General features: G+C 37.6%; 1 protein-coding gene across 2 annotated transcripts in view; it reads right to left on the reverse strand.

Moving 5' to 3' along the window:
- The window catches only part of rbm33a (RNA binding motif protein 33a), a 63,005-nt gene extending 39,571 nt beyond the window's left edge, over positions 1 to 23,434 (reverse strand). For both annotated transcript variants that reach the window (XM_088918927.1, XM_088918926.1), the window contains exons 1-8: positions 23,293 to 23,434; positions 16,603 to 16,681; positions 7,895 to 7,943; positions 7,311 to 7,384; positions 6,374 to 6,680; positions 4,591 to 4,713; positions 2,421 to 2,589; positions 1,211 to 1,434 (exon numbers count right to left, since the gene is read on the reverse strand). In XM_088918927.1, coding sequence (XP_088775053.1) covers positions 1,211 to 1,434; positions 2,421 to 2,589; positions 4,591 to 4,713; positions 6,374 to 6,680; positions 7,311 to 7,384; positions 7,895 to 7,943; positions 16,603 to 16,681; positions 23,293 to 23,311 — 1,044 coding nt within the window. In that variant the 5' untranslated portion in view covers positions 23,312 to 23,434. The remainder of the gene's footprint in view (positions 1 to 1,210; positions 1,435 to 2,420; positions 2,590 to 4,590; positions 4,714 to 6,373; positions 6,681 to 7,310; positions 7,385 to 7,894; positions 7,944 to 16,602; positions 16,682 to 23,292) is intronic.
- Positions 23,435 to 24,576: the final 1,142 nt, after the last annotated feature.

Below are 24,576 nucleotides of genomic sequence, written 5' to 3' on the forward strand. Positions count from 1 at the left end.
TAAGCCATTTTTTCTGAAGTATTAGACTCAAGAGTACATTAAGTATTTTACTGGGTGCACTTTTCAAATATGCTATTGGACAGTCACTGTGAGAGCAATAATCTCTTCTTTTGTTAACAGTATACCTCTGAAATGGCTTTCCCTGTCAGTTTGCAAAAATTCTCTTCAAAAGGCATTGCTTGAGTGCATGAACAGTCTAAACGAACGGATTATATGCTCCAATAGATATTTAATAATAAAAAATGGCACAAGAAACTAAATCCTGGGCAAAGTACAAATTTAATTTCATGTAATGCTTTCTGAATGGACTACTGCCAAGTTATTTAGTATAATCCATATATCAACATGGATAAGAGGGCCAAAGAACTTGTTTAATTGACTTTTTCAAAAGCAAACGAACACTACTGTTCCAAAAGGACATGCCAAAAGAAGGACAAAAGCCAACAGATAAACATACATATTCACAAAGGGTAGCAAACATTCCAATTCTGCAGTCATACCGCAGCTAATATTAAAGGTAAATATCACAAAAGATTACCTTAGTGGTTTCTGCCTTGGTTATTAAATGGCAAAATATTAAATTCTTTCACATTTTAACAAAGGTACATATCTCAAGATACACTGCTGATTTATATACAGCTTGTAAAGGGCAACATTGCTATTCAAAATGTAACCTTTTTAAATTCCACTTTAAAAAATAATCTGAAAACATTTCCTGGAGGAACAAACAGACCTCTTTATATTCTCAAAATCATACTTTTCACTTAGACAAACAAACAGAAACTAGACAAAGTATTTTAGCAAATAAACAAGATAAATGCAGGTTTAATGCCTAGAACAACTGTTGCAGACAACTAAGGGGTTTTAAGCATTTTGGGAAAGTTTCATTTTCTCAACTAAATTATTTAATACAATGCAAAACACCATGAGTGAAATATACATCCTCTTCTAAACAGATCCCACGATAGTCTGGGCATAGAATGCTTCAGGCCACTGACAGTAGAGAAGTGTACTGTATTTAAAAATGTAAATACGAGTAAGCACATAATCATTCAGATTATGTGCAATTTTAAGACAATGACCAATCTGCCTGTTATAGAGAACCTTGTGTATGTCCCCCCCGCATGTATACAAACCCATGTAGACAAATTTAAATGAAGCTGACATGCAGGAAACTGTCATAAACCAGTACCTCACTGCCCTTCCTCACCTGCATAGCCAGTGGCATGTGCAGGAGCGGAGGTCTTTGTTCATTCATTCTTCCTTTATCCGGACAATCATTCCTGAAGTCTCCCAGTCCGAAACCGGAAAAGTTCCCTCCTCTTCCTCTTCCTCTCCCTCGCACCCTGCCCCGGCCCCCGAAACGGCCCATCTTCCGCTGGCGCTCCTTCTCCTCAAACTCTAAGAGGGCTGCTTTTGCTTCTTCTGAAAGCTCTACAACCAGAACCAGCAGTGACAAGGCCCATTTTAATTTCTTTTTCAGAACTGTTTCATGAGATAATTGAAAATGAAATGGGGTAAATGCAACTCCTTGGTCTGCCTGTAGGTGGCGTACACGCTGTGCCTGGATTATCTTTTCCCCATCTCTCAACTCAACAAGATTTTTTTCCAAAGGAGAAGATAAAATCATAAAGCTCATCACCCATCAATATTTATATCAAAAGCACAGTTTTTCAGTGACAATAATATCTTTGAAAAAAATAATGTTAGGGAAATAAAGCAGCCTTTTATATTCTAACCATGTCATCAAGCACTTCTCCTCACGCGTTGTTAATACTGTGAATCAGCAATTATTTTCCCGGCACTAAATGTCGAGATTAATTTTACTATCCTCAGTAACAGAATGGTTTCAGACGACATCTTTAATCAGTAAGTAAGAAGTGCTTTCTTCCAATAGAAATAAGCTGTCACATAAGGTCACCAAAATGTGACAAAATGGAAATTGCATTTGTAACTTTAGCTGAAATGTCAATTGGCTTGTTAAATGTTTTTCTTCAGCTATTTCAAGATTTCACACTTGGGAGATGTTGAACTTGAGTCGCCTTTTTTTTTTTAAACTGGATAATTCCTTCTATTCAGAATGAACTGAAGAGGTTCTTAGGTATACAAAATAACTTAAATGATATGTAGCTGTTAAATACTTAATGAAGAGCTGTAACAAACGTAAAAAAACACTGAATCACTGTAAGCAAATAATGCTTTAACATAACCTATTACCTTAAAAATATTTTTAGAGCGAGTAAAAAAATGTAATACTGACAAATGTATAAAGAGAGAATTCTAGTTGACAGAGACATAATCTTAAAATGTAACTGTTTCCTTATGTCATATGGGGATAGCCATGTCTAAACCCTACTGTTTTCAGAAGACAAGTCAAGACACTACCCACCATTCAGGTTATAAGATGCATACAAACGTACCTAAGGTTTCTGGAATGTTTCTTCGTTTACTCGCTGCATCGGACAGGCGTATTACGGTGACGTCCTTTCGTTCAGTTTTAAAACGCTGTCGACCTGACTCTTCATCCTCCTCCTCCTCCTCATCGGACTCTTCCCTGAGCTGCTCTTCCTGCTCAGTTTCATTCTCCATCTGAGAGTAATTGTATGTTAAGATTCAAAATAAGTTTGACACATTAAGATAAATAATAAGGACTAAAAGTATCTGACACCTACGAACAGAAACCCACCATATTGACTAAAGAGAAACAAATAATGGCATAAGTACATTCTGACCACTTGCCGAAATGATTTCAGAAAGCAAAAGGGCACTAACTGACTTTTGTGGTGAATTAAAATCACATAAATCATCTTGGATGACTTAAATTTCACCTGGCCACCACGCACCACACAGAAGAATTCTAGACTGTATCATGACTGTGAAGAAATGTTAAAGGGGAACATGTTTCACCCATCTGATTTTCATTACCCAGGAGGACTACAAGTTCTCCCACCTCTTTTTAAAGTAATCTTATCCATGAAACATATGTTTCAATTTTGAATGGTCTTAAATACACGGGAACAAGACTCAACGAAGTCTTCAGTACTTTTTAATGGTTACATTCACTTAACTCCAAAAAAGTTCAAGGCACACCTTAACAAATTTACAGTTTAAACAAGTTAGGGAACTAGTGCAAGAAAACATTAACATTGCAGCTTGAAAAGCATATGGTCTTTCAGCAACCAGTTTATGATGTATTTCTCCACATGAAGATGTGCAGTATGTTTCTTTACCAGTTATATTTGACTATAACATTTTAGTTGACTTACAACTTCTTCCTAATTCTACAAATTGAGAGATAACATTTTTCTGGACATCACCAAATCCTATACTCTTCTGCAGTCATACTAAGCTAAAGAAGCTATCTTCTGCCTTGCCTTCTCTCCTGGGTCCTGACACAGACAATGCAGCTCACAGTCACAGACAGGCAAAGACAAAGTAGGTCAGCAAAGCTCTGAATGCTTGACTAGAAAACAAGCCTGGCAGTTCAGGTCATTTTTTATGTGTTCATTAGGCTTGAAAACATTTAGAATTATATAAAAAGCACCAAGTACTCCACTAAGGCTATGGCTGGCATCAGTGTTTATGTGTAGGTTAGGCAGTATAAAACCATAATCAAGACGGAGCAAACAGTTAATATTTTAATCGCTAAATTTTCTTTTAATTTCAAACTATATTTTAAATGCTGCAATTAAATGGAGCTCAAAATGCTTCAGAACTAAATTCATTCTGCTTGTTTTACACGAAGATACCCTTACTGGAATTAGTCCACTTAAGATGTTTAAACTAGACACTGTTGAATTTTCAGAAGCAGCAGTTGGGAACAGCTCCAGATTGACCTACACACGACTGTGACAAAAAGCTACAACATCAGTATACAGCTCATAACAGCTTGTGCTATTTAAGAGCATCCACTTACTGATTAGCTCATGCAAAGGGAATTATTTTTAAAAAAATCTAAAGTTGGCCATCTATGTCATTCCCATCAATGCTAAGGATAAATCAAACACGGAAAAGGTATTAATATCTGAATGGCGATAATTTACAGTCTACTACTCTTCTCCACCAAATTAGATTAATAACACTCTAATGACAATCACAAATGAATTGGCTTCCTACATTTGCTGCTTATATTAATATCAATACATGAGTCTGATAAAAATGATTTCCAAAGCTGGGAAATATCTTTAAAGAACAGCACTCTGTGATATGATTACCCAATTGCTATTCCCAGCTTTCCTACTTATGCCTTTCAAATACAAATTTATACCGGCACTTGGTTCCTCATCGCATAACCCAGTCATTGTAAATCTAAAGAAAAAAATGACCATACAGAAACATGGCTATTTTATGTGTTAAGCACTACAATAACTCCAAATATTAGTTACACATAACAGAGATTCAGGGAAACGACACGCTTCTTGTAGCCATTAAGACTTATTAAAACAAACCTGAATAATTTCAGATTCAACAGAAAGTATCAGGTCAGGCGACACTAAGGGTTACTGTATAAATGGTAATACCTATATGTCAAAGCAGCTTTGGTGAGAGAAGATCATCGATTTTTAGCTGCTCGCAGTTCTGATCTCTTACCTCTTCTGGATCAACGGCCTGTGTGCTTGCGGTGGCTTGCTCATCCTCAGCTTCGTTCGGCGTGTCCACCTGAACCTGCAGCACAGTTTGTTGACTGTGGTAATCCTGGGAGTACTCATCATCCTTCAGATACAAACACACACAACACGCAACTGTTTTACAGACAGCACACTGACCTAATCCTTTTTTAGCATTTCCCCCAAGTTAAATCCTCCTCACGCGTTTCACACAGGTTTCTGTAAAGTGTGCAGTTAGTAGTATGAATTTCAAAGAGTAAAATATTACTGATAACATCAAAAACAAAATCCATTCAGAAAAAAAAGACTTCTCATAAGGTATTTTGAAGTGCATTTTTATCATATCCTTTCTTCAACAAGCTATATTGTAGATTATATATGTTAAATATTTAAACATATTTAAAGTTTAATTATGGAGGCAAAAACAAGGTTTTTCACAAACAGCTTCAAATGCATGAAGAAACATGTAAAGGGGCTAAGTGAGCCATAAATTACCATAACAGTAGCAGCCAGCCTCATTATTATTCTTTGCAGTATTTGAAATTCAATGAGATGTAAATATTTGACACGATATACAAAAATACAAGATAAACACTCTAGTTCAGTGATGTTGAAAATATCACCTACCAACTTTGCTGTCCATGTTCCTGATTTTGTATGGGACTCATTGCCAAGAATGTTGTACACAGTGAAATAATACCTTATTGCCACATCAATGGATTAAGGCAATATTATTAGCTGCATGAAAAACTACTTTAATTTCCAAGCTAAGGAACCATGTTCCTCATTACAGTTCCTAAACACTAAATGGAAAAAGAAATGTACTTTCAAAGAAATGTAAACTTCAAACTTTATTTAATTTATAAAAAGATCAAATTTTTAAATTGCAAGGTTAGTCTAGAGAGCGTCAGGATAGAGCAAGGTGCTATCCAGAGTAATTAACTTGCTAATACTGCATTATTAAAGACAAATACTCATTAACACCACCGCAGTAGATGGACAGTTCCCCCCTAGGAAAATGACTTAATCCCTTAAACTGTTCCAGATATTACCTCCAAATACCAGCAAACAGAAATGTTAAGCCTGAGCAGTTCAGTGCCCTTGTAAACAGAGATATAACACACAACAGATACTTTTCAAAATTACTTTTAAGTAGTGTTGTGTATTGCTGGTGAAAAGGTCAAATGCTTATCTTTAAATAGCAAAGAGAGCCATACATCTTTGTCAAAAAGGAGTCTTGGCATTATTTCTTTGTAAATAATGATAAATGGACCATGCCAGATATCCCTTCAGCATCTATGGGTTAATCTCTTTATTCAGCTTGTTATGAGGTTATAAAAAATGGAGAAGAGCATCAATCATTTCAACCATAGTTAAACCTTATAGGTGTCTTTAAAGAGGTCAATAATCTTTTCACCTATGCGGCACTTTATCAGATCTTGTCTAAAGCCCAGATAAAAGCTTTGCATTAACCACCTCTGACAATTGGCAGCATATCTCCACCACACAAAGCAGCTTTTTTTCCACAAGGATACAGCCCTCAAGGTCACAATTCCACACCGGCTCAGAGCCGACAGAAGAGTATTACCTACCGCCAAACAAGCTGTCAACACAAACTTTGTCAGAGAGCAGATAAATAAACTGGCAGAGAGTGATAATAGATCTAATTTCCCCCCCTCCCATGGGACGGAAATAGATTTCAAATCAGCCCTAAACCAAGGGAGGAAAGCAATGTTATCTTTTGAGATACAATAGAGAGGACTTACTTGAAATTCATCATCTAGTGGGTCATTGATTTCAATGTCTAACACTTCACCGTTGTAAATTTCTTCCTCAGCCTGCTCTCCTGTGTATTCTATTTGGTCCTCTGCCAGCTCGGCATCAGTGGCTTCATACTGTTCTGCATACTCTTCTTGTGAATAACCCTCCACCCCCTCTCCACCTTCGTAGTCCTCAGCTTCCAAATTTTCGTTGCCGTCTGTGTAGTCTGCATCTTCCAAGGACTGCTCGTTAAGGTCGAACGAAGAAACCAGAGTAGCTGTAGTGTTGAGGCTTACGGTCATTCCTTGGGCACTGCATGATACGAAGAGTACACTTTTAATTTTGGCCCTTTCTTTTCAATTTCCTATGTTACAATGCTAAAGGAATGCAGGTCATGTTTTGCACAGATAACTGGTATCTTACTCGGCACATGAAGATTACAACCATACAGAAATGTGCAGAACATTGCACTGCACACAGAAGGAATGAGGCAGAATACTCAAATATACAAGGACTGTAAATTGAAATTGCTGCTCAAATACTTTGATACATTTTAAGCAGAGCTGATCAAACTTGAGAGGAGGAAGTTACTATAACCTCAGAGGTTTCCAGCTCCATAGGTGTTTTTCATAATTTACCTGTGCTGTTGGTAAAGAGTTGTTCAAAACAATTTTCACTCTTCCTCAGAGAACAGTGCACCAGCTAAAACTTTTTATATCTGCACAAAACACTCTTTTGGTGGTAACAGATGAAAGCTGCTTCCGATTTTCTCCATCACAAATACACTGAGGGTGTACCCCGTACTGATCTACACACCTGTAAGGAATCTAATTTAATAAAGTGCTTTTGAGTATATGTGACATAAAGCGATCATAAAATATAACTAGATATGTTGCACAATACCACCTCACTCCCAGTACTCGCTGAAAATGACTACTATACCCAATATTTTGATCTTCTTCATCACTCTGTAGCAAGTCATCATTCAGCTCTTCGTCTGACATATCAGAAGGATTCTAAAACAAATCAAAACCAGAAAGATAATTGAGTTGCCAGAAAATAATTGAAACATCAACCAAAATAGAATACAGATTAGTTTTGCATTTATTTGCATATGTGAATCTAACAGTAAAGAGAAGAAGAAAGTTATTTTTTCTGGTATGGAAGATAGCCACCAGATCTCAGGACTGACACCAAAAGAATAAAAAATGGACTATATATTTATGAATGCCTACTTATTAATGTCAGCCCTGAATGGTTCACTAATGCCCCACAACTATTAATGTATGGCATTTGTATGGAAATTGTTCCTAATTGATACACAGAGTGCTGAAACTCATAATATGAGGTAATGTAAAACGTCTACTACATACTTATTCTATGAACAAAAGGAGCAAAAGTAATTTGTCTCCAAAAAAATCAACATTTTAATTTAATCAGTATAGTATGCTAGATATTTTTATATGTATATTTCAGACACCATCAGTGACGGGTAAAAACTATGAGCATGAGAAAGTGAGCCTTACCTTTTTGGCCGTTAGCCAATCATCATCAAGTAAGTCGTATTCCAAATCACTGTGGGTTGGGAGAGAAAGGACATTATAACGGCAGCTGTAAACACGTACTGAACTGATTAGATTAGAACTAGGTATTTCATTTGTGAATTTGTATTCGATTTCAACATTTTACTTTAACAGTAAGACCATTTTCTACATTAATAACAAGGTTTGAAAAGAGGCATAGTAGTGAGAACCTGTATTTTCATCTCACTCTCTTAAGGAAAATAATGGGTTTATGTTACTGTTTAGTGTTTATGTAAGTAAAGTCTAATTTTTAAAACTATATAAAATTCTGCAGATGCTATTTCAGAACAGGTGCAAATTGTACAAAATGCATGCAAGTTATTAAAACTATGAAGGAAATTGGCTTAAGTACTCTCAGAAAGATGATCCTTAATTGTTTTTATACTGAACATGGTCACAAATATGATACAGATGGTAACAAAAATACATTAACATCTGCCCAGTATTTAAGTTCAGTGGCAGAAGATTCAGTTGTGAAAAAAACAAAGAAGGTTAATGTAGCGAATTGGAAATGTATGCATCTTAAAGGGGTTCAAGTTTATTTGTTGGAATATACTTTAGTTAATGCAGAACGTCAGTCACAGAGGCACCTGCAAACCATAAACATGACATCCACCTATGTCTTTCACAGAATGTCCTATAGATTGAGGTATGGAATCCAGAAGTGAGCCTTCCCTGTCCAGTCATTAAATAAGGCTTGGGTTCAAAACACTGACAGCTAAATAAAACTGCACACGCCTGCCAGTACTGCTAGACAGGGTGTTATCTAGTGTAAAGTACTGTTTAATTTTCTACCCCAGAAGCTCCAGAGATGTTTTTGCATTTTAATTACTTGCAGGGTACAGTTGGCAGTCAGATAGGAAGACACCGGTGTGACACACCAATCGGGGAGCTCACATCAGAATTTTGCTACAGACTGGGTGACAGTTGCTGGCAATACAACACATTTCTCCCTGGTTTTCATATTCCATCTTGACACATCATGAAAATACAATTTTTCAAGGTTTTTCCTGACTTTTGCATTGCATTGTGGCTTACTTGTGATAAAACTGGGTGCCTAGTCATACTCCTATTCCATTATCAAGCGCCATGTGTTCGCTAACACATTTCAAACAATAAAAGTTAACTGGCATTGCTAATGCAGCACTGTATTAACCTCTGGCTCAACCTGTAAACTGAGCACAGGCCGAACTCAACAATTATGGGCTTGTGTCTGGGTTATGTCACTAGCCTACTGTGACCAGGATTGCTCAAGTGGTGGCTCAGTGACCCAGCCACCTCTTCTCGCCTTCTGTTAATACTTCTATTAAACTCCACTGTTACGTCCCAGTGTGTGTTCTGTGTGTGTTTTTTCTGTTATGTCCACACTGCTGACCCTTGATTGTTCTCCCTTCTCCATTGGCCAACCATCACACCACTGTTTCAATATGATGTCATCATCTATCAGCCCTCAGCCAATCAGAACTCATTTTATTCACTATATAACTTGGAGGCTTTCAGGAAGAAAAGGCCTTTCGTTTGACTTCGGTCCTGTTTGGTTTTGGTTATCGCTTCACTTCGCTTCTGGTTATTGCTTCGGCTTCGTTTGTTGGTTTGTTTTGCTTTGTGTGTGTGTGTAGTTTCGTATAGCTTCGGCTTTGTTGTTTTGTTGTTTTTTTTGTTAGTTTCTTTGTACTTTCGTTTGTTTGTGTGTTCATCCTTGTTTTGCAATTACCTTGCCCCAGTGTTACATGTTCAACTTTTGTGTTCTTTTGTACCCTGCTCCTGTTGATTACTCTTGTTTTCCCTTATTTGTATTCCTGGTTCACTTGTGTTTTTGTGTGAACTTTTGTATATAAGGTTAGTTTAGGTTGTTGGGTACACTTACACACTTAGTTGATTTTGTATTAGTACACTAGTTTAGTACGGGTGAGTGCCGTTTGTCTTGTATGGTTTTGGGTAGTCAGTGCAGGTTAGCTAGGGTGTTGAAGACGCCGAAGACCGTGTGTTTCGGGTTTTCTTTTGTAGTCAGATTAGCTTTCCCTCACTGTCCTAGCCAGCTCCATTTTTGTTTGTTATTTTCTTTCCTTTGGCACCACTCTAGTTCCTTACCCTTGTTATCACGCTTCCTAGTCCCTCACCAAAACCCCCCTGCTTCCAAAAGAATTATCCTAAATGTTACACCCCTTTACCCCTAGACACTTGGGGTCGAAACATCCACAGAGCCTCACGAATTAAAAAAACTGTACACGTGACAGATATATCCCAAAGATCACAAAATTCTATTGCTGACATTTAACTAAACAAATATTTCTCTGTGAACGCTGAAATCTACAGATCACTTTCAGTTTACGACAGCCAGTCATATTCTATCTTTTCTTGTTTCACCAATTTTTTTTTGCAGCAGTCCCAAAAGACTTAGAACATGTACAGATGGTTACCACACTAATTTGTGTTGAATCAAAAGCAGATTTTTAATACTATTACTTAAAGTGATCGCTGACAGCTGATTTTGCTTTTATGCTCTAACACAACACTGCATGAACTACAGAACAGTGCCCTTCCGAAGAACAGTTTTTTCAACATTTTGTATCTTTAACATTACTGAGCACTTTTTCAAGAAATTCAAAAATCTCACTTAAGGCACATAAAATGAAATTCACATTCTCATCATAATTTTAATTCCCTTTTTATTAATAATCAAGTATTAAAGAAAGCAAACAGAGTGGAGATCCCTACACAACTGAACTTACATAGAGAGACGGTACATGCTACAGCTTTGGGAAGACATTGCAGTCACTCATGAGCAATATTACAGCCCTTGGGTGAATACATAACATCACTTTATTAGCCCTATACAATTTCTTGCATTAGGAATTCGTCTTTTCGCATACCCCACCTTGCTCTCTATGAGACACAGGCACACAGACATGGAGAGAGAAGCTGGGGGTCAGAGCGCAGGGTCAGCCATTGTACAGCGCCCCTGGAGCAGTTGGGGTGAAGGTCCTTGCTCAGGGCCCCAACGGAGTAGGATTCCTCTGCCGGCTGCGGGATTCGAACTGGCAACCTTCCAGCCACAGGCGCAGATCCTTAGCCACAGAGCCACCACTCCGCTCCGAATACGGACAGCAAAGGGACAAGGTAGCACTTATATTGAAGCTAGAGGCATTACAGACTAAACTGCAGCCACAGAACTTGCAGATACAGATGTCTCAGCAGAATTCCCAACCATGGCAGTGATCGTACAACCAGTTTACTCCATCTCAAGACAGGGTAAGTGATCATGATTACTGAACCCAAGACTAGATTGCAGTATCTGTTGCACTGTTGCCAGTCCGATGTAAGCACATTAACTTCCACTGTCAACCAGCATCCTCCCACAAGATGTGTCACTAAAGAGGCACACTGCTGACAGAACCAGAGCAGGATCAGAAAGTGGCCAACCCAGGGCCAGCTACAGAATGCAGCAATAAAAGAACCACGTCTGCAAGGCAGAAGGGACAACAGCCTGCAAGGGAAGCTCCGCCAGAGCTTGCAGAACAATGAGAAGGAGACACAACGACAGAATTACAGAATTAGCACACAACACAAAATAAATGTATTCCAGTACATTCTAAAACTTATTCCATTCCCCCCCCCGGGATTTTCATTATAAAAAAACCTCTTGCAGTCATTTTTAAAAAGCAGATCGTCACTTTCCTGTCCAACCTTGGAAAAGAAAACCATGTTTTAATTTACTATGTGGCAAAAAAAAGATGTACAATAAAGAAATAATTAGAATATGGCAGGTGCTCTTTGGTGAGCCTGGGGCTTTATTACAACGGTTACCTCAGTCCTCCTTTAGTTTGCTACGCTGAATGTTTCGACTGTACATTTTGGCGTTTCGGTCAACTTCTCCTGAAGGTGTCCGTTTCTCAAAAGCACTGCAAAGGCACCCTCTCGTTTTCTCCATCAGTGCTCATGTAGCACAGCCAGAGGCTACCTAATTAACACGCACAGTCATCTGCTCAACCAAGTTACTGTCTTATTCAGCCAAACCAGTAAATAAAAAGTTGGAAAAAAAAAAACGGCAGCATGATGTTCTTCTTTTCTGCCCCGAGACGCAGAGACAATACCAACTGAATGTCATGGACTGTACAACACACCTTAATACCTGTAGTTTGCAACAAATGGCTGCTGTGAAACCCAGGAGAGACAGGAATCCAGATCTCCAGGACACCAGCACTGCTCTGCCAAGACAGCTGGTTTGTCTAGAACACCTAATGATAAATGCTTATGCCAAATTCTAATCACAAGCTGGAATGCAAAGCCTTTTATTTCACATGTCTATAAAGATTTGGACATAATTCGTTCATCTGTTAGGTTTACAATAATGCAGAAATGTCAGTATAAAACACATATATCCCAATGATGCACTTTTTTCCTAGTCTGATCGCATTGTTAATATGTATGTTCACACAGTTTCGCTCCTTTTGTTATTTTGATTCATCATCACATTAATCAATGAATGATGACTGAATTTTGCAACACATTTCCATGGCAAACAAATTTAAAATGTATATGTGCAGAAACCAACTTACTATGTACACAATGTACAGAAACAAAGCAACTGTACACAGTAGCTCATGATTCAGTTGCTGAGAGCATCATCCCCTGTTGAAGTCAGACCAAGCAACCAGGCAGATCATGCTAGGATCACAAAACCAATTTTAGAACATGAACCCAACCACAGAGTATAATCCACTGGGCTGTAATTATTTTCACAGCTATCTGTAAAGAGGAAAACAGTACTAATGTAAGTATCCCCAAGGATACCAAAGCACTTCATACACAGGAGGGGAACAACCTCATCTACCATTGAAGTATAGCATCTGCTTGGTTGATATGTAGCAGCATATTATGGTGCCAGCACATGAGAGAGGATCAAAGAAAGAAGACACCTGCAAGTACTCTCATTGCTGTCATGTTCACAACCTGTTGAAAACCTCCCCTGGAATAAGTGAATGTACTAAGAAAGCAAGTACTAGTTAACAATCATTGTTAATAAATGGCTAGTTTAACCCACACAAATATAGTAATATAATAAATAAAATAAGTTGTTAAAAGCAACAGGACTAGTTTCATAATTCATTAAGTAATTCTGAAAAATGAAACATCAAAATAAAAAACAAAAATTGCAAAAGGAGCACTAAAAACATTAACTCACTAAGAAAAGATTGTGATTTTGACAGACAGAGGGGACTACAGCATTTAGGATTATAATTAGAAGTGATAAAAGGGTTCAGTTGGGCCAGCCCAAATACTGTAATTTAACACTATATCATTTGTTAATAAAACGAAGGATGCTTAGCTTGACTGGTATTTTAATTCATTTTCCTCAGGCCAGCTCCAATTTAATTCTCATATGGTACCACCTAGCTTGTTCATTGACTGTATTATTTCATCTGCCTAGGGGTTTCGCCTTCACAGAGATTTTAAAGGACAAAATATTAAAGATCTTAGTTTGGACAGTATACTCAAATTATACTGCATAGTTAGACATACTTAGATTCCTAATTTTATTTTATTTTTTTTAAATCTAAAGCAAATTCACTGTCACAGCTCCAAAACTAAAGAAAATAATTCTACAGCTGACGCCAGTCACTACTTTCAGAGTTGATGCTTTACTTTCAGAGTTCAATGGTGACTTTCACATAAGCAAAGATATTTTCATTTTAGGTTGACTAAAATTTCATTTTTTACTGTTCTCATAGTTATATAGTTAAAAGCCTGAAATCTTGGTGACTCTTTTAGAGTAATAAAACTATCACTGAGTATAGTCTGTGTATATAGTGAATACTTGGTGAACTACCACTGGCTTTTTCACAGACAGAACTAACCTCTCCATCTGGCCCACGGCTGTACCACAGGGGTGTGCTGCAGCCTGGCAGATCCTCATGGAATCTATCATTCTTTGGGATCACAGCTGCTGCAGTGGGCAGGGCTTCAGACTGACACATTAAAGTCACCACTTTCCCTTTAAACGTTTCTCAAAAGCTTGTTCCCACATTTCTACTTTAAGTGTTTCATCTCGACTGCTATAATTTAAAACAAACTTTTGACTGTGGTCGTATCCAGGATCGGCACCAGAGACAAACCAGCTTTTGATGGCCTGAACGAAATTCCCCGCCTGCTATTCGGCAGATTGACATTGTATGCGACTGAGAAAACTGAACTTTCACAGCAATTCGAATTGTTGTATAAAGATATAATTTGGGGTCTTTTTAAATGCAGGAGAACTTTAACATTTTCCACAGTTTGGAAAAATCATAAATAGTGTTTTGTGTTATATATACAGCAACCAGAATATATGCGTAATAACACAAAAAGCCATTGATTCGGACTTCTTGGTCTGCAACCAAGGAACTAACCATGGTTAGAGTCCCTAAGACTATTTGTGTCATGTCGTAGAGTCCTGGAAACCAGATGGAAAACGAAGTTACTTTTAATGGCACAGGGTTTTGACAAAATGCATATGTAGGCAGCACCTTTGTTACATTCAGGACCTTTCTGTCTTTCAAGGATTTATTTTAGTAGCTCAGACAAACTACAAAAAGGCAGATGATGAGGATCAAAAACCCTAGCAGCACTTAAAGAATTAGTAAAAGAAATTGTTGGTGTAACCAAAGGGGACATGATATCATAGTACCTGTAGAACCCTTTTATGTAGTCTACTTTTGGCTAGGTCACTAAGGCAATTTTCAGTTTTTTTTGTGACAATTTTATTTAAAGATATTAAGTTGGATTTTGTATACCTAATAAATATGGAAAGGATCTCACTCTGATTGAATTGTAAGCACTGCTTTGCGTTTCAGAGGGGAAGACACCACAATTATTTTTCACATTCACCACAGACACTAAAAGTAATTTGATTTGAAGTACATACCTACAGGTGCTCCTGACTCAAGTCCAATATTAAAGAACGGCTGAAGTCGAGATATGAGACGATAGCAGAAATGTGAAAATACTGTCATTATACTGGGTGTTGTTTGGCCATATGCTCCTTACACAGATAAAAGCCAGGAACCAGCTGTTTCCTTGCTTTTCTCAAGTGGCATTTTTAAATTAAAAATTGAAAGTTGAAATGCCTCGATTGTTAATGGCACACTTAAATGTACTAATCCTATAATACAGGGACATCTGACATGCATAAGTCTCCTCTACTTGTGCTATCAGAAATGAATATGTGATGGTGAGCTTTGGAAAAAGCACACTGAAGAAGGATGAACAGATAAGAAATAGTCATTTCCAGGGCAGCAGGAACCAGTAAAACTGATACCATGGTCAGTACCACTTTGCTTTCTTCAGTTTCAAGACCCAGTCTTTAACACCTGTCCAACCTCTTCATTGCCACTAATCATTTACCATGGTATCATTATTAACCATTTAATCATTATTAACCTATTTACCTGTCCAGCAGACTGCAACTACTTTGGAAATGAGTGAGTGAATAAAGCTGAAATTTTATAATCCCTTTTTATTAGCAAAACACTTAAGCGGTGCATGCAATTCAACAAACTGATCAATGCATGTATTTTTTTCTCAGTAACATTATCAGCAACAAACGGAAGACTGAACTTGTATATTATGAATCTGACACTTCAATAATTTTATTGGACAACAGCAGATGCCTGGTGAATGGAAACTAAGAACACACTGGTGGTTTCTGTCTGTAACCTGTCGCCACAAGCCTGTGAAAGTCTAGAATGTGAACATCTGCTGCAGATCCTCCTACATGGCACCTAAAACTCAAGAATCAAAGTAAAGGTTGAAGGGTCAGCCATGAAAATGGTTCGGTCAGGGCCTGAGCAGCCCAGCTTGATCTGTCTGACTTCTCTCTCAATGTTAAATTCAAATAGTTCAATCTGACAAATGTGCAGATGCTCTAACAGTTTAAATGAGGATAAAAGGGGACAAGGTCTCGTCCTTACTTTTGTAATACAAGAATACATAAGTTTCCTAACTATGCAACACCCAAGCCATGAACCAGAAAAAAAACTAACATTCACTGCTCTTATCTGTAAGCAACGTTCTGTACACAGTCCAGATACGCAGTGAAATACAAAGCCATTGTCACAATCAAACATAAGGACAAAACATAAATGAGTTCCAGAAAATAGGCTCAATTAGCAATTAAGTGACTGTAATAGCTCACTGGCTCTATTGACAATGTGGTTCTGCCCATTTTATTAACACATCAGGCTGTGTGGAACCATTTAACAGAGAGGAATCTCAAGCAAGAGGTACACTCTATTACTGCAGTGTTAGGCTCAAACACCTCCTTGGGTGGAACATGGATGGAGTTACCAAACGTGGAGCACTTTCTTGACCTTCCACTCACAGTATAAAAACATCCTCCCTCTTTATTATTCATTCACTCATACCACATGAGAGGGTAAACAAAGTAAAACAATTACTTCAGAATCAACACAAGCTAAGAAACTGGACAAAAAAACCCTCCAGAGCAATTAAGTTAAACTAACATCGGTAATCCCTCAACTATAATTTAAACTCTATATCTGAAGCAGTGGCAAAGGTTAATCCCGACTGCCTGAAGTAAAATTAATGTGCCAGTCATAATAATGCACACGTTCCCGTGATGGCTATTCTGAACAAGGAATCTGCAGACATACCTGTCCAAGTCATCATCTCCAGTTCTTCTTCTTCTTGACCTCTCGGCGCCTGGCTTGTCAAACTGATCAAACTCGTCATCTGGAAACATAAAAACAGCAATGACATTAAGATGTTGTGCTGCACACCAGCATAATGTAGAAAACCTAATGACAATACACAAGTCAGGTACATTACAGTTGTTCTACTGAAAAGGTCTTAGCTCAAAGTAAATAAGAGAATCACTTTAGACTTTTCAAAGTTGAAAGCCAAAAACCAGAGGTACTGAGAATTAGGTAACAACAACGAAAAACAGTACAACATGAAATACTTCCGTCATAAAACTCTTTATCATATGCGGTTCATATAGTTTTTTCTGATACAAAAAGACTTTTCAAGGAAGTCTGTGGACCATTTTACCAACTGAGGACTCAACTCAGAGTATATGATTTAATCTCTAATGTGTAGTAAACTACCACTGTGACCGGACGATCCAGAATTCCACCTGTATCTGAGGCATTTGTTAACAAGCTATTTCACAAAGTTCAAGGATTCGTGCATGTTTGAACTTTGTGCTCTGCGCCTTTCAGGTTGTTTAATTTTTTCCATTCAAAGTTTTTTTTTTATACCAAGATAAACAAAGAGCATGGTTAATATCTGAATAACACACTGGTTTCATTATGAATAACATGAGTCTGCTCCGTTTGTGGAATTAAATCCCAAACGCATAATGTAGCATGTGGCCTGGAGTACCGCTATACACTTAAAAAAAGCTTCATGTTAAGGTTTCCCCATGAATGTACAAGGTTGTATTTTTAAATGTTTTCTTCAGTGCAGATAACCCTGCTGGAAGTATTTTCTCCCCTTTCGCTACTCCTTGTGGTTTACCAGTTTTGTTCCACATCAATGCAGAGTATGTCAAAATACTGTTCTCCTTCATTTTATACTTCAACTTCAAATGCGTCACAAACCTTAAAATTCTGCTATTGTAAAACCGCAATTAAAGCCTGATTAGCATTCACAATAGTATGACTAGTATAGTATAAGAACAGAACTAACAAAAAAATCACATAACTCTTCAAAATGGTATGCTTTTAAGGTAGCAAGTTCTCTTCTATAATGGCATTGTGACCTGTTGAATGGTTCCGTGACCATGGTAGTTAGCAGTGCTTCCTCCCAGCTCAAAGATGGAGTCCAAAGTTCAATTCCAGCCTTCCATTGCAGAGGGCACTTTCTGCTATCCCTCATGTCCCACATAGCCAAGATCTACAGGCCTTACTTCGTTGGCCAACCTGATGATTCATGCCTTTGTGTCTCATTATCACAGCCTAGTATGACGAGGGCAAACCATTCACAAAACGAAAACTGCCATGTAACCATATCAAAGAATGTAGACTGCCAAAGACATGGAGATAACTGTGGCCATCTTGACAATTCCACCACCCGCATGCTAACATTCTCCCACTACTAGTGTATCTTTCACAGACCAGAGCTTGAAGATGACAATACTACACTAATCGGACAACTGCAACATTGCTGAGCTGAAAGGACAAAAACCCAATTGTTCAAAGGTGTGGACAGCACATCACTCATGACTCCTATAACTGCCTTGACTGAAAACATCTAGTGGTTAAACAATCCAATACACAGATGTTTCGGAGCACACAGTAGTGATCTGCTGCTGCTGTTGTCCTACAGCTCGAGAATCCAAAATCATTTTGGATGAAGCTCAGGGGTCAATCTCTCTCAACGTTGAATAGTGTTAATTCTGTCAGTATTCCAATGAATATCAAATCATTTTTAGAATCGTCCACCGTGGACTTTTTTCAATGAACCTTTGATCAGACTGAATGATTGTAGAACTACAAGGTCACATTCTTAGAAACAATTTTACATTTCAATCTGCAGTTCATTTCTATTGCTAGAATTACAATACGCTTTAATGTAGCCTTGTAATTACTACATTATATTAGCATTTCCCTTACAACAGCTTTCTGAAATTTATGCTCATCATTAATCTCTTTGCTGATCACATCAAGCGTGACAGAAATGCAGAATTTTGTTGCAATCCTCGGCAGCTCCTGCACATTTCAGCGTGTCAATACCCAATTACAACAGAACATAAAAATTGCGGGGGGCGGGGAAGGCAAAGATGAATGTTTCCAATGATCATTTTGACTGAAAGTTATGCAATAACTGATTGAGGTAGTTTACAGGGCTGACTATGTCCCACAGATTCTGATGACCTACAAATTCTGAGATGTATTCTGAGCCTATTTCACAATTGGTTCACCCGAAATGTCAGTTGGTTTTGTAACAGTAGGAAATTCAGGAATCACCTGCCACTTCACATTCTTCCAGACTAGACTAACCCAATGACCATCCATGAGAATACTTAAATATTAAAGTTTCTTAAATACTTACAGACAATAAGATGTTAAGACAAAAAAAAGAATTAAAGAGTAAAGAAATAAAGGGTTCCTATAAAGGAAAAAAGGAATTTTAACCGTGAATAATAAAAATTAAACTTCCAAGCATGATGACTTACTGTGATTGCAAGGATATTTCTTTTTATTAGCTTTTAAAGAATTAGATTTTCTTCTTCCGTCTTGAGAACTGCTGTACCACCTAAACTGCAGACCTTCAAAAACTACTTTGTCATTTATAATTGATTAGAAATTATAATTACATTTATAATTTGCTTATTTAGGGGAATCTGAAAATGATCATAAATTCTTAGGCTTCAGAAATCCCAGGGCAATGTACATTCTGAAAACACTCTCAAAACAGTTTAGAACAAGAACACTTTTTATTTAGTAATCATATAACTGCAGTGGCAAAATAAGGGTCACTACTGGAGTCTTTAGGAATCTAGATACAATAGTTAACACCTGGATAGGGTACATGTCTGAAGTTCACAAAAAGAAACTACAGTCTTTAGCTGTCCTGGGTGTGAAGTTGATCAAAGGAATCCTCTGGTTTACCTTGGTTAATTTAAGTTCAGTGTAAATGATTAAGTGTTAATCAACAGTTCAGAAACACAGCATAAAACAGGCAGATAGAGACTAAAGAGAGAGAAAACGGAAACGGACAAAGACAGAACATGATACTTAACATCATGTAATATTCTTTTACTGTATAAGAAAAAATACATACACTAATTTTCATGATTATTATGTAACCGTGACATGTCCATGACCATGACTTTTATGTACAGGTATTATGAACAACCATGCCCACATTACAGAGGAGCAGGAGATCTCTTGCTTTTCTCACAACCTTCAACTGGCAAGCAAGGACTCTGTACAGAAGTCCATTTCAGATAGTGATGTGGTGATCACTTACACCATCTGCAGAAAAATTAACCCAAAAACAGAGCGAGCCAGTTGCTGTAAAACGTCATGCAAGACATGCTGGAACTCCACATTCTAAATGCTGCAGTCGCTGTAAGATCAACTCAGAGGTCTGCTCTATGTGCTCAAGTGTCAATCGTTCACAGCTTCGACATCTCAGCAACAGGATTTCCTAGACGTATTTGTGTCTGCTGCTCGCATTTGAGGAGAGTACCAGAGCTGCGTACACTGATCAAGCATCAATATCATTCCCTCAGCACTTGCTGTTAAAGGATATTATAGCACTATTATATAGTGTTACAAATACTCTTCTGAATAATACCAAAAGGAGCTTTAGCCCTGTGCATATGAAAATATAGGAAGGATCACAAAAACATGAGGAGTCATTTGCCCTGTAAACCACATTTGACTGCTAGAAGCTAACTGAACCAAGGATCTATTATTGGCGATACGAAACCATCGCGCAAAGTCCAGATTCAAGACATACAATGTCAAATGGAACAAGTAAAGGTTTATTCCATGTTGAAAAGAGAAGAAAAAAACGTTTTGGCTGTGGAGCCTTCTTCAGATGAGTAAGCACTCAATAGTAAGACAGAACTACAATGTTGGCTATAGAGATGGAAAAAACAGCCTAATGGACATGAAAGTATGTTGGGAGAAAGATTGTCTTTAAACAGTACACATAGAACTTTCTTACAGCATGCAGTTGCAACAAAAGAACAAGCCCTTAACAGAAACCATGCTTTCCCAATGATAGAACAACAGGCAGATCCACCACTCTAGTGGTCTCAAGAGTGATGCCGATTAACCTTGTTAACCCTATAAAACTGGCAAGAAAAGTATATGTAGTATACCTTCCTTGATTCTTGTACTGCAAACACTAATTCATAGTAGCTGCTGGCATCAACACAAACAGAAATCAACCAAGCCCACAATATTTAGATAAACTATCCGTTCTACAACACAGCTTGCTCAAAGTTTATGCTGACATTTTAAATTTACAAAAACAAAGTTTATGTACGCTGCCAGAGTCCTCATGTCACTCATGAAGAAGCTTGCTGTTACGTTTCTTACATTAGCATCCTGGTAAATTAACGGCCAGTCTGACGATTTGTAAAGTGCTGATTTACTGTCCCAGTCAACGCACATGTTTTGGTACAATCCTCGAACTTAATGCAGAAGAATCATTTTAAACATTTAAGCAAAATGAATATTCAACTTATGGTTCTCTGACATTTAATACTGGTCTGGCATCAGTCTGTCAGAATGTGCTTAAAAAGAGACCCACAATTCATGAACAGATATAAAATGAAAACCAAACACTAATCAATGTAACACGTAATAGGTTTATTCCATGCTGAAAAAAAAAAGAAAGAAAACAACGTTTTGGCCGTGGAGGTGTGAGAGACAAGGCAGGCAAAGGTAATGTAGTGGGAGAACAAAGGCTGGGAGAGAGGAGGAGTGAGAGGTGGGAGCAGGGGACAGAAAGAGAGGCCAATCAAGAGGTGTGAAGTCAGAATAGGTATAGAGAGGTGTGAAATGAAATTTCCAATGAATCAATGTATCTAATCAATGTATATTAATTTACAGAGATTTACATATTGATTTGCATTTGATGTCTGGATTCTTTGATTTGAAGACGAAAAAACCTTTTCATATTTTTTTCCTCTCACGCAAGTATTTACAGCATGGAACCAGAGACTTGTGCCAGAAGATACACATCATAATACATTACTGCACTACTGGCAATAAGTGATGGCTTTACCCAAGGTGACATTTAAGGATGAGTGCCACACTTAAAAATATATTGTGATGTTTTTAGCTATTACATATTTATACAATACTGTACCATGTTGCTCATGTTTATTGTGTGCATGGTCCAGAGAATGAACTTGTTCCATGGTGTTAATCAGCAGTTTGCGAGGATACAATACATCTGAATATTCCTAAGGAAATGTGGGTTAGTTAGGTCTCTTTCAGTACTCTAACAAGCTGGGGTAGTATTATGAAGAGGGAAGTACTGAGAGAGACACCTATGTATCAGAGCAAAACCATTACAAAGGAAAGACTGGCATTTTAGGCAGACCAAGGCTTAGTTTCTAAGTCTTGACATCAAGCTACAAAGTCATGCAGATACTGCAATTAAGATTTTACCAGGAGGTACTAGAAACAAAGCATAACAACATAGTAGTTCAGGTGAGTAGCTGCATCAGCATGCGTAGGCTGCAAAGGAACAAGTAATAGGTTTATTCCATGCTGAAAAGAGAAGAATGAAAACACAACGTTTCGGTTGTGGAGCCTTCTTCTTCAAACCCGATTCAGCATGGAATAAACCTTTTACTTTTTCCTAGAAAAACAAATAGTTCCTTGAAAAGACAAAACAAACTCAACTTTGCATGTGCCTTGTCAGGTAAAAATTCACAACGCAAAGGCACCTCAGAAAGGAAGGAAAACACGGATGCGCAATTTGATACGATAAACTGAACAGAAGAAAAGGCTTGTAGAAATCAATTCTAAGAGGAATTAAAAGTGCTGACTTGCAAGGTCTAATATGAGCTGGGAGTTCATTCCATACAGCCTGCGAGCAACACAACAGACGCCATGGGTCTCCCGGGGTTTGTGAGAAACATTTGACAAAACCCTACACACATGCAAAAAAGCAGACAAGGACGCTTAGAAAAAAACGTGCTTTTGCTCTATTGCCACCACAGTTACTGCACTAATTTACCGCCTCAAACCAGTGGTAATTGCTTTTCTTTGTAGAAGAATATATTACAATAAACTACAATCTTTAAAACACGTAAACAGTCAGTAATGAGTCATACCAGGAGATTATAAAGTTAAATGTAACGCACACAACACAAATACTGTTTTTCAACAGCATGACGTTACTGTATTCACCCTTACGATACTTCTTTTTCTTAAATCCGATTTCAACGCTCCACTGCACTGGTACTAATGCACAAAGAATATTGCTCTAATATGCGCAAGAACAGGCCTAAACGCGGGAATGTAGAATAACTTTCTAAAATTAATTTATCGTTCAGTGCAATGGGAATCTCAAACGCTATATATATATAACCTTGAAGGATTTTCTCATATTTTCAGGATACCTTCACAAGACATTACTTCAGGCAACAGATCCTCGATTTAGATAAAACATCTTTAACTGCGAAAATGTGCACATCAAATGAAAGATAAAGCGCTCTTAAACGGTAAATTAGAGAGAATTAGCGGTAAGACGTTGCCTGCTTACTGTGGGTTAGGCCCAAGACCTCCAGGAAAATACATCTCCTCACAATATTGCACACAATAAACTAACTTTTTATTGCTTATTATCGAACTGAATAATCGACTCACCTCGGGCGTTCGCAGCCATTGTACAGAAATATTTCTTAAAAGTGGGCAAACATGAATGTAGTTTTCAAACACACTGATATGCTCAGAAAAACAATTCTACCGAAAGGCTTTTGTGTATGTTTTTCTCCAGCAGTTTCTGCAGATAATCTCAACATGGCCGCCTGCTGCTAGTGCATTCTGGGATAAAGGGAAGTACACAGGAGTACAGTGAGAGTGCGCAGCCGCAGACTGGAGGAGGTAAAGTCCTGTTCAGATTTTGTTTTGATCTAATGATTTCTTGAGACAAATGAAACATGAACGATAAAAGACAAAACAATGAAAACGGGATGCACAGACGTCCTCTTTCTACATGTCGAACATCTATATGTATACATGTATAGTGTAACCCTTTTGGTTTGTAATACTCTTCATTATTCTCAGTTCAGTAATTATTTTGAATGTATTATCACCTAGGATAACATAATATAAAACAGGAATTCCAGAAAATAATAAAAAATAAAACAGAAAACCTCAGAAACATCCAAAGTAGAGGATCACCATGTTTTTCCTAACATTTTTTTAAATTAAAATAAAGTTCAAAACAGGAGTCTTTGATCTTTACATGATGCAATTGCTTGAACTGCAGGTGTAAAATATCCCAGTTCCAAATACTGGGTTTATAATTGGGGGGGTAACTTGATCTTAAGTTTGACTTTCATTTTCATTTTAACCAGTATAAATAAACAGATGTGTACTTATCAGTGGGCAGATTAAGTACTCAGTCTCTATAATCCCAAAAGCAGGATATCATACAGTGCTTTAATTGTCACTAATCATGGAATTCTGTTAATTTGGGTAAGTAAGTCTGGGAATATTGTTAATCAGGGTCTGTAAAGCTACATCAATCCATGAGTGCTTTTGATTCACTTACTCAAAATGCTGATTCAGCTCAACCCAGGAGGTAATAATATCAAAAATGAAACAAGAATTCATGGCATATGAGGACATTTTATGCAGGACAAGAAGCACTTATTTTCACAGAAAGTCATAGACATTCTTAACCTAACTTAATTGTTCATACTGATGAAGCAGATTCCTTCAAGCAATGACTAGATTGTTGTTCTTAAAGCCTAATCATGCTATCACTCATATGTAACTTTTCTTATGTTCCTAAAATCTTAAGGAACAAGTAATGTTTTATTCCATGCTGAAAAGAGAAGAGCAGAAACACAACATTTTGGGGCATCACACCCGAAGAAGGCTGCACAGCCAAAAGGTTGTGTTTCTCTTCTTCTGTTTTCAACA

Source organism: Atractosteus spatula, chromosome 6, assembly GCF_055471065.1.
Source record: "Atractosteus spatula isolate fAtrSpa1 chromosome 6, fAtrSpa1.hap1, whole genome shotgun sequence".
Taxonomy (NCBI): domain Eukaryota; kingdom Metazoa; phylum Chordata; class Actinopteri; order Semionotiformes; family Lepisosteidae; genus Atractosteus; species Atractosteus spatula.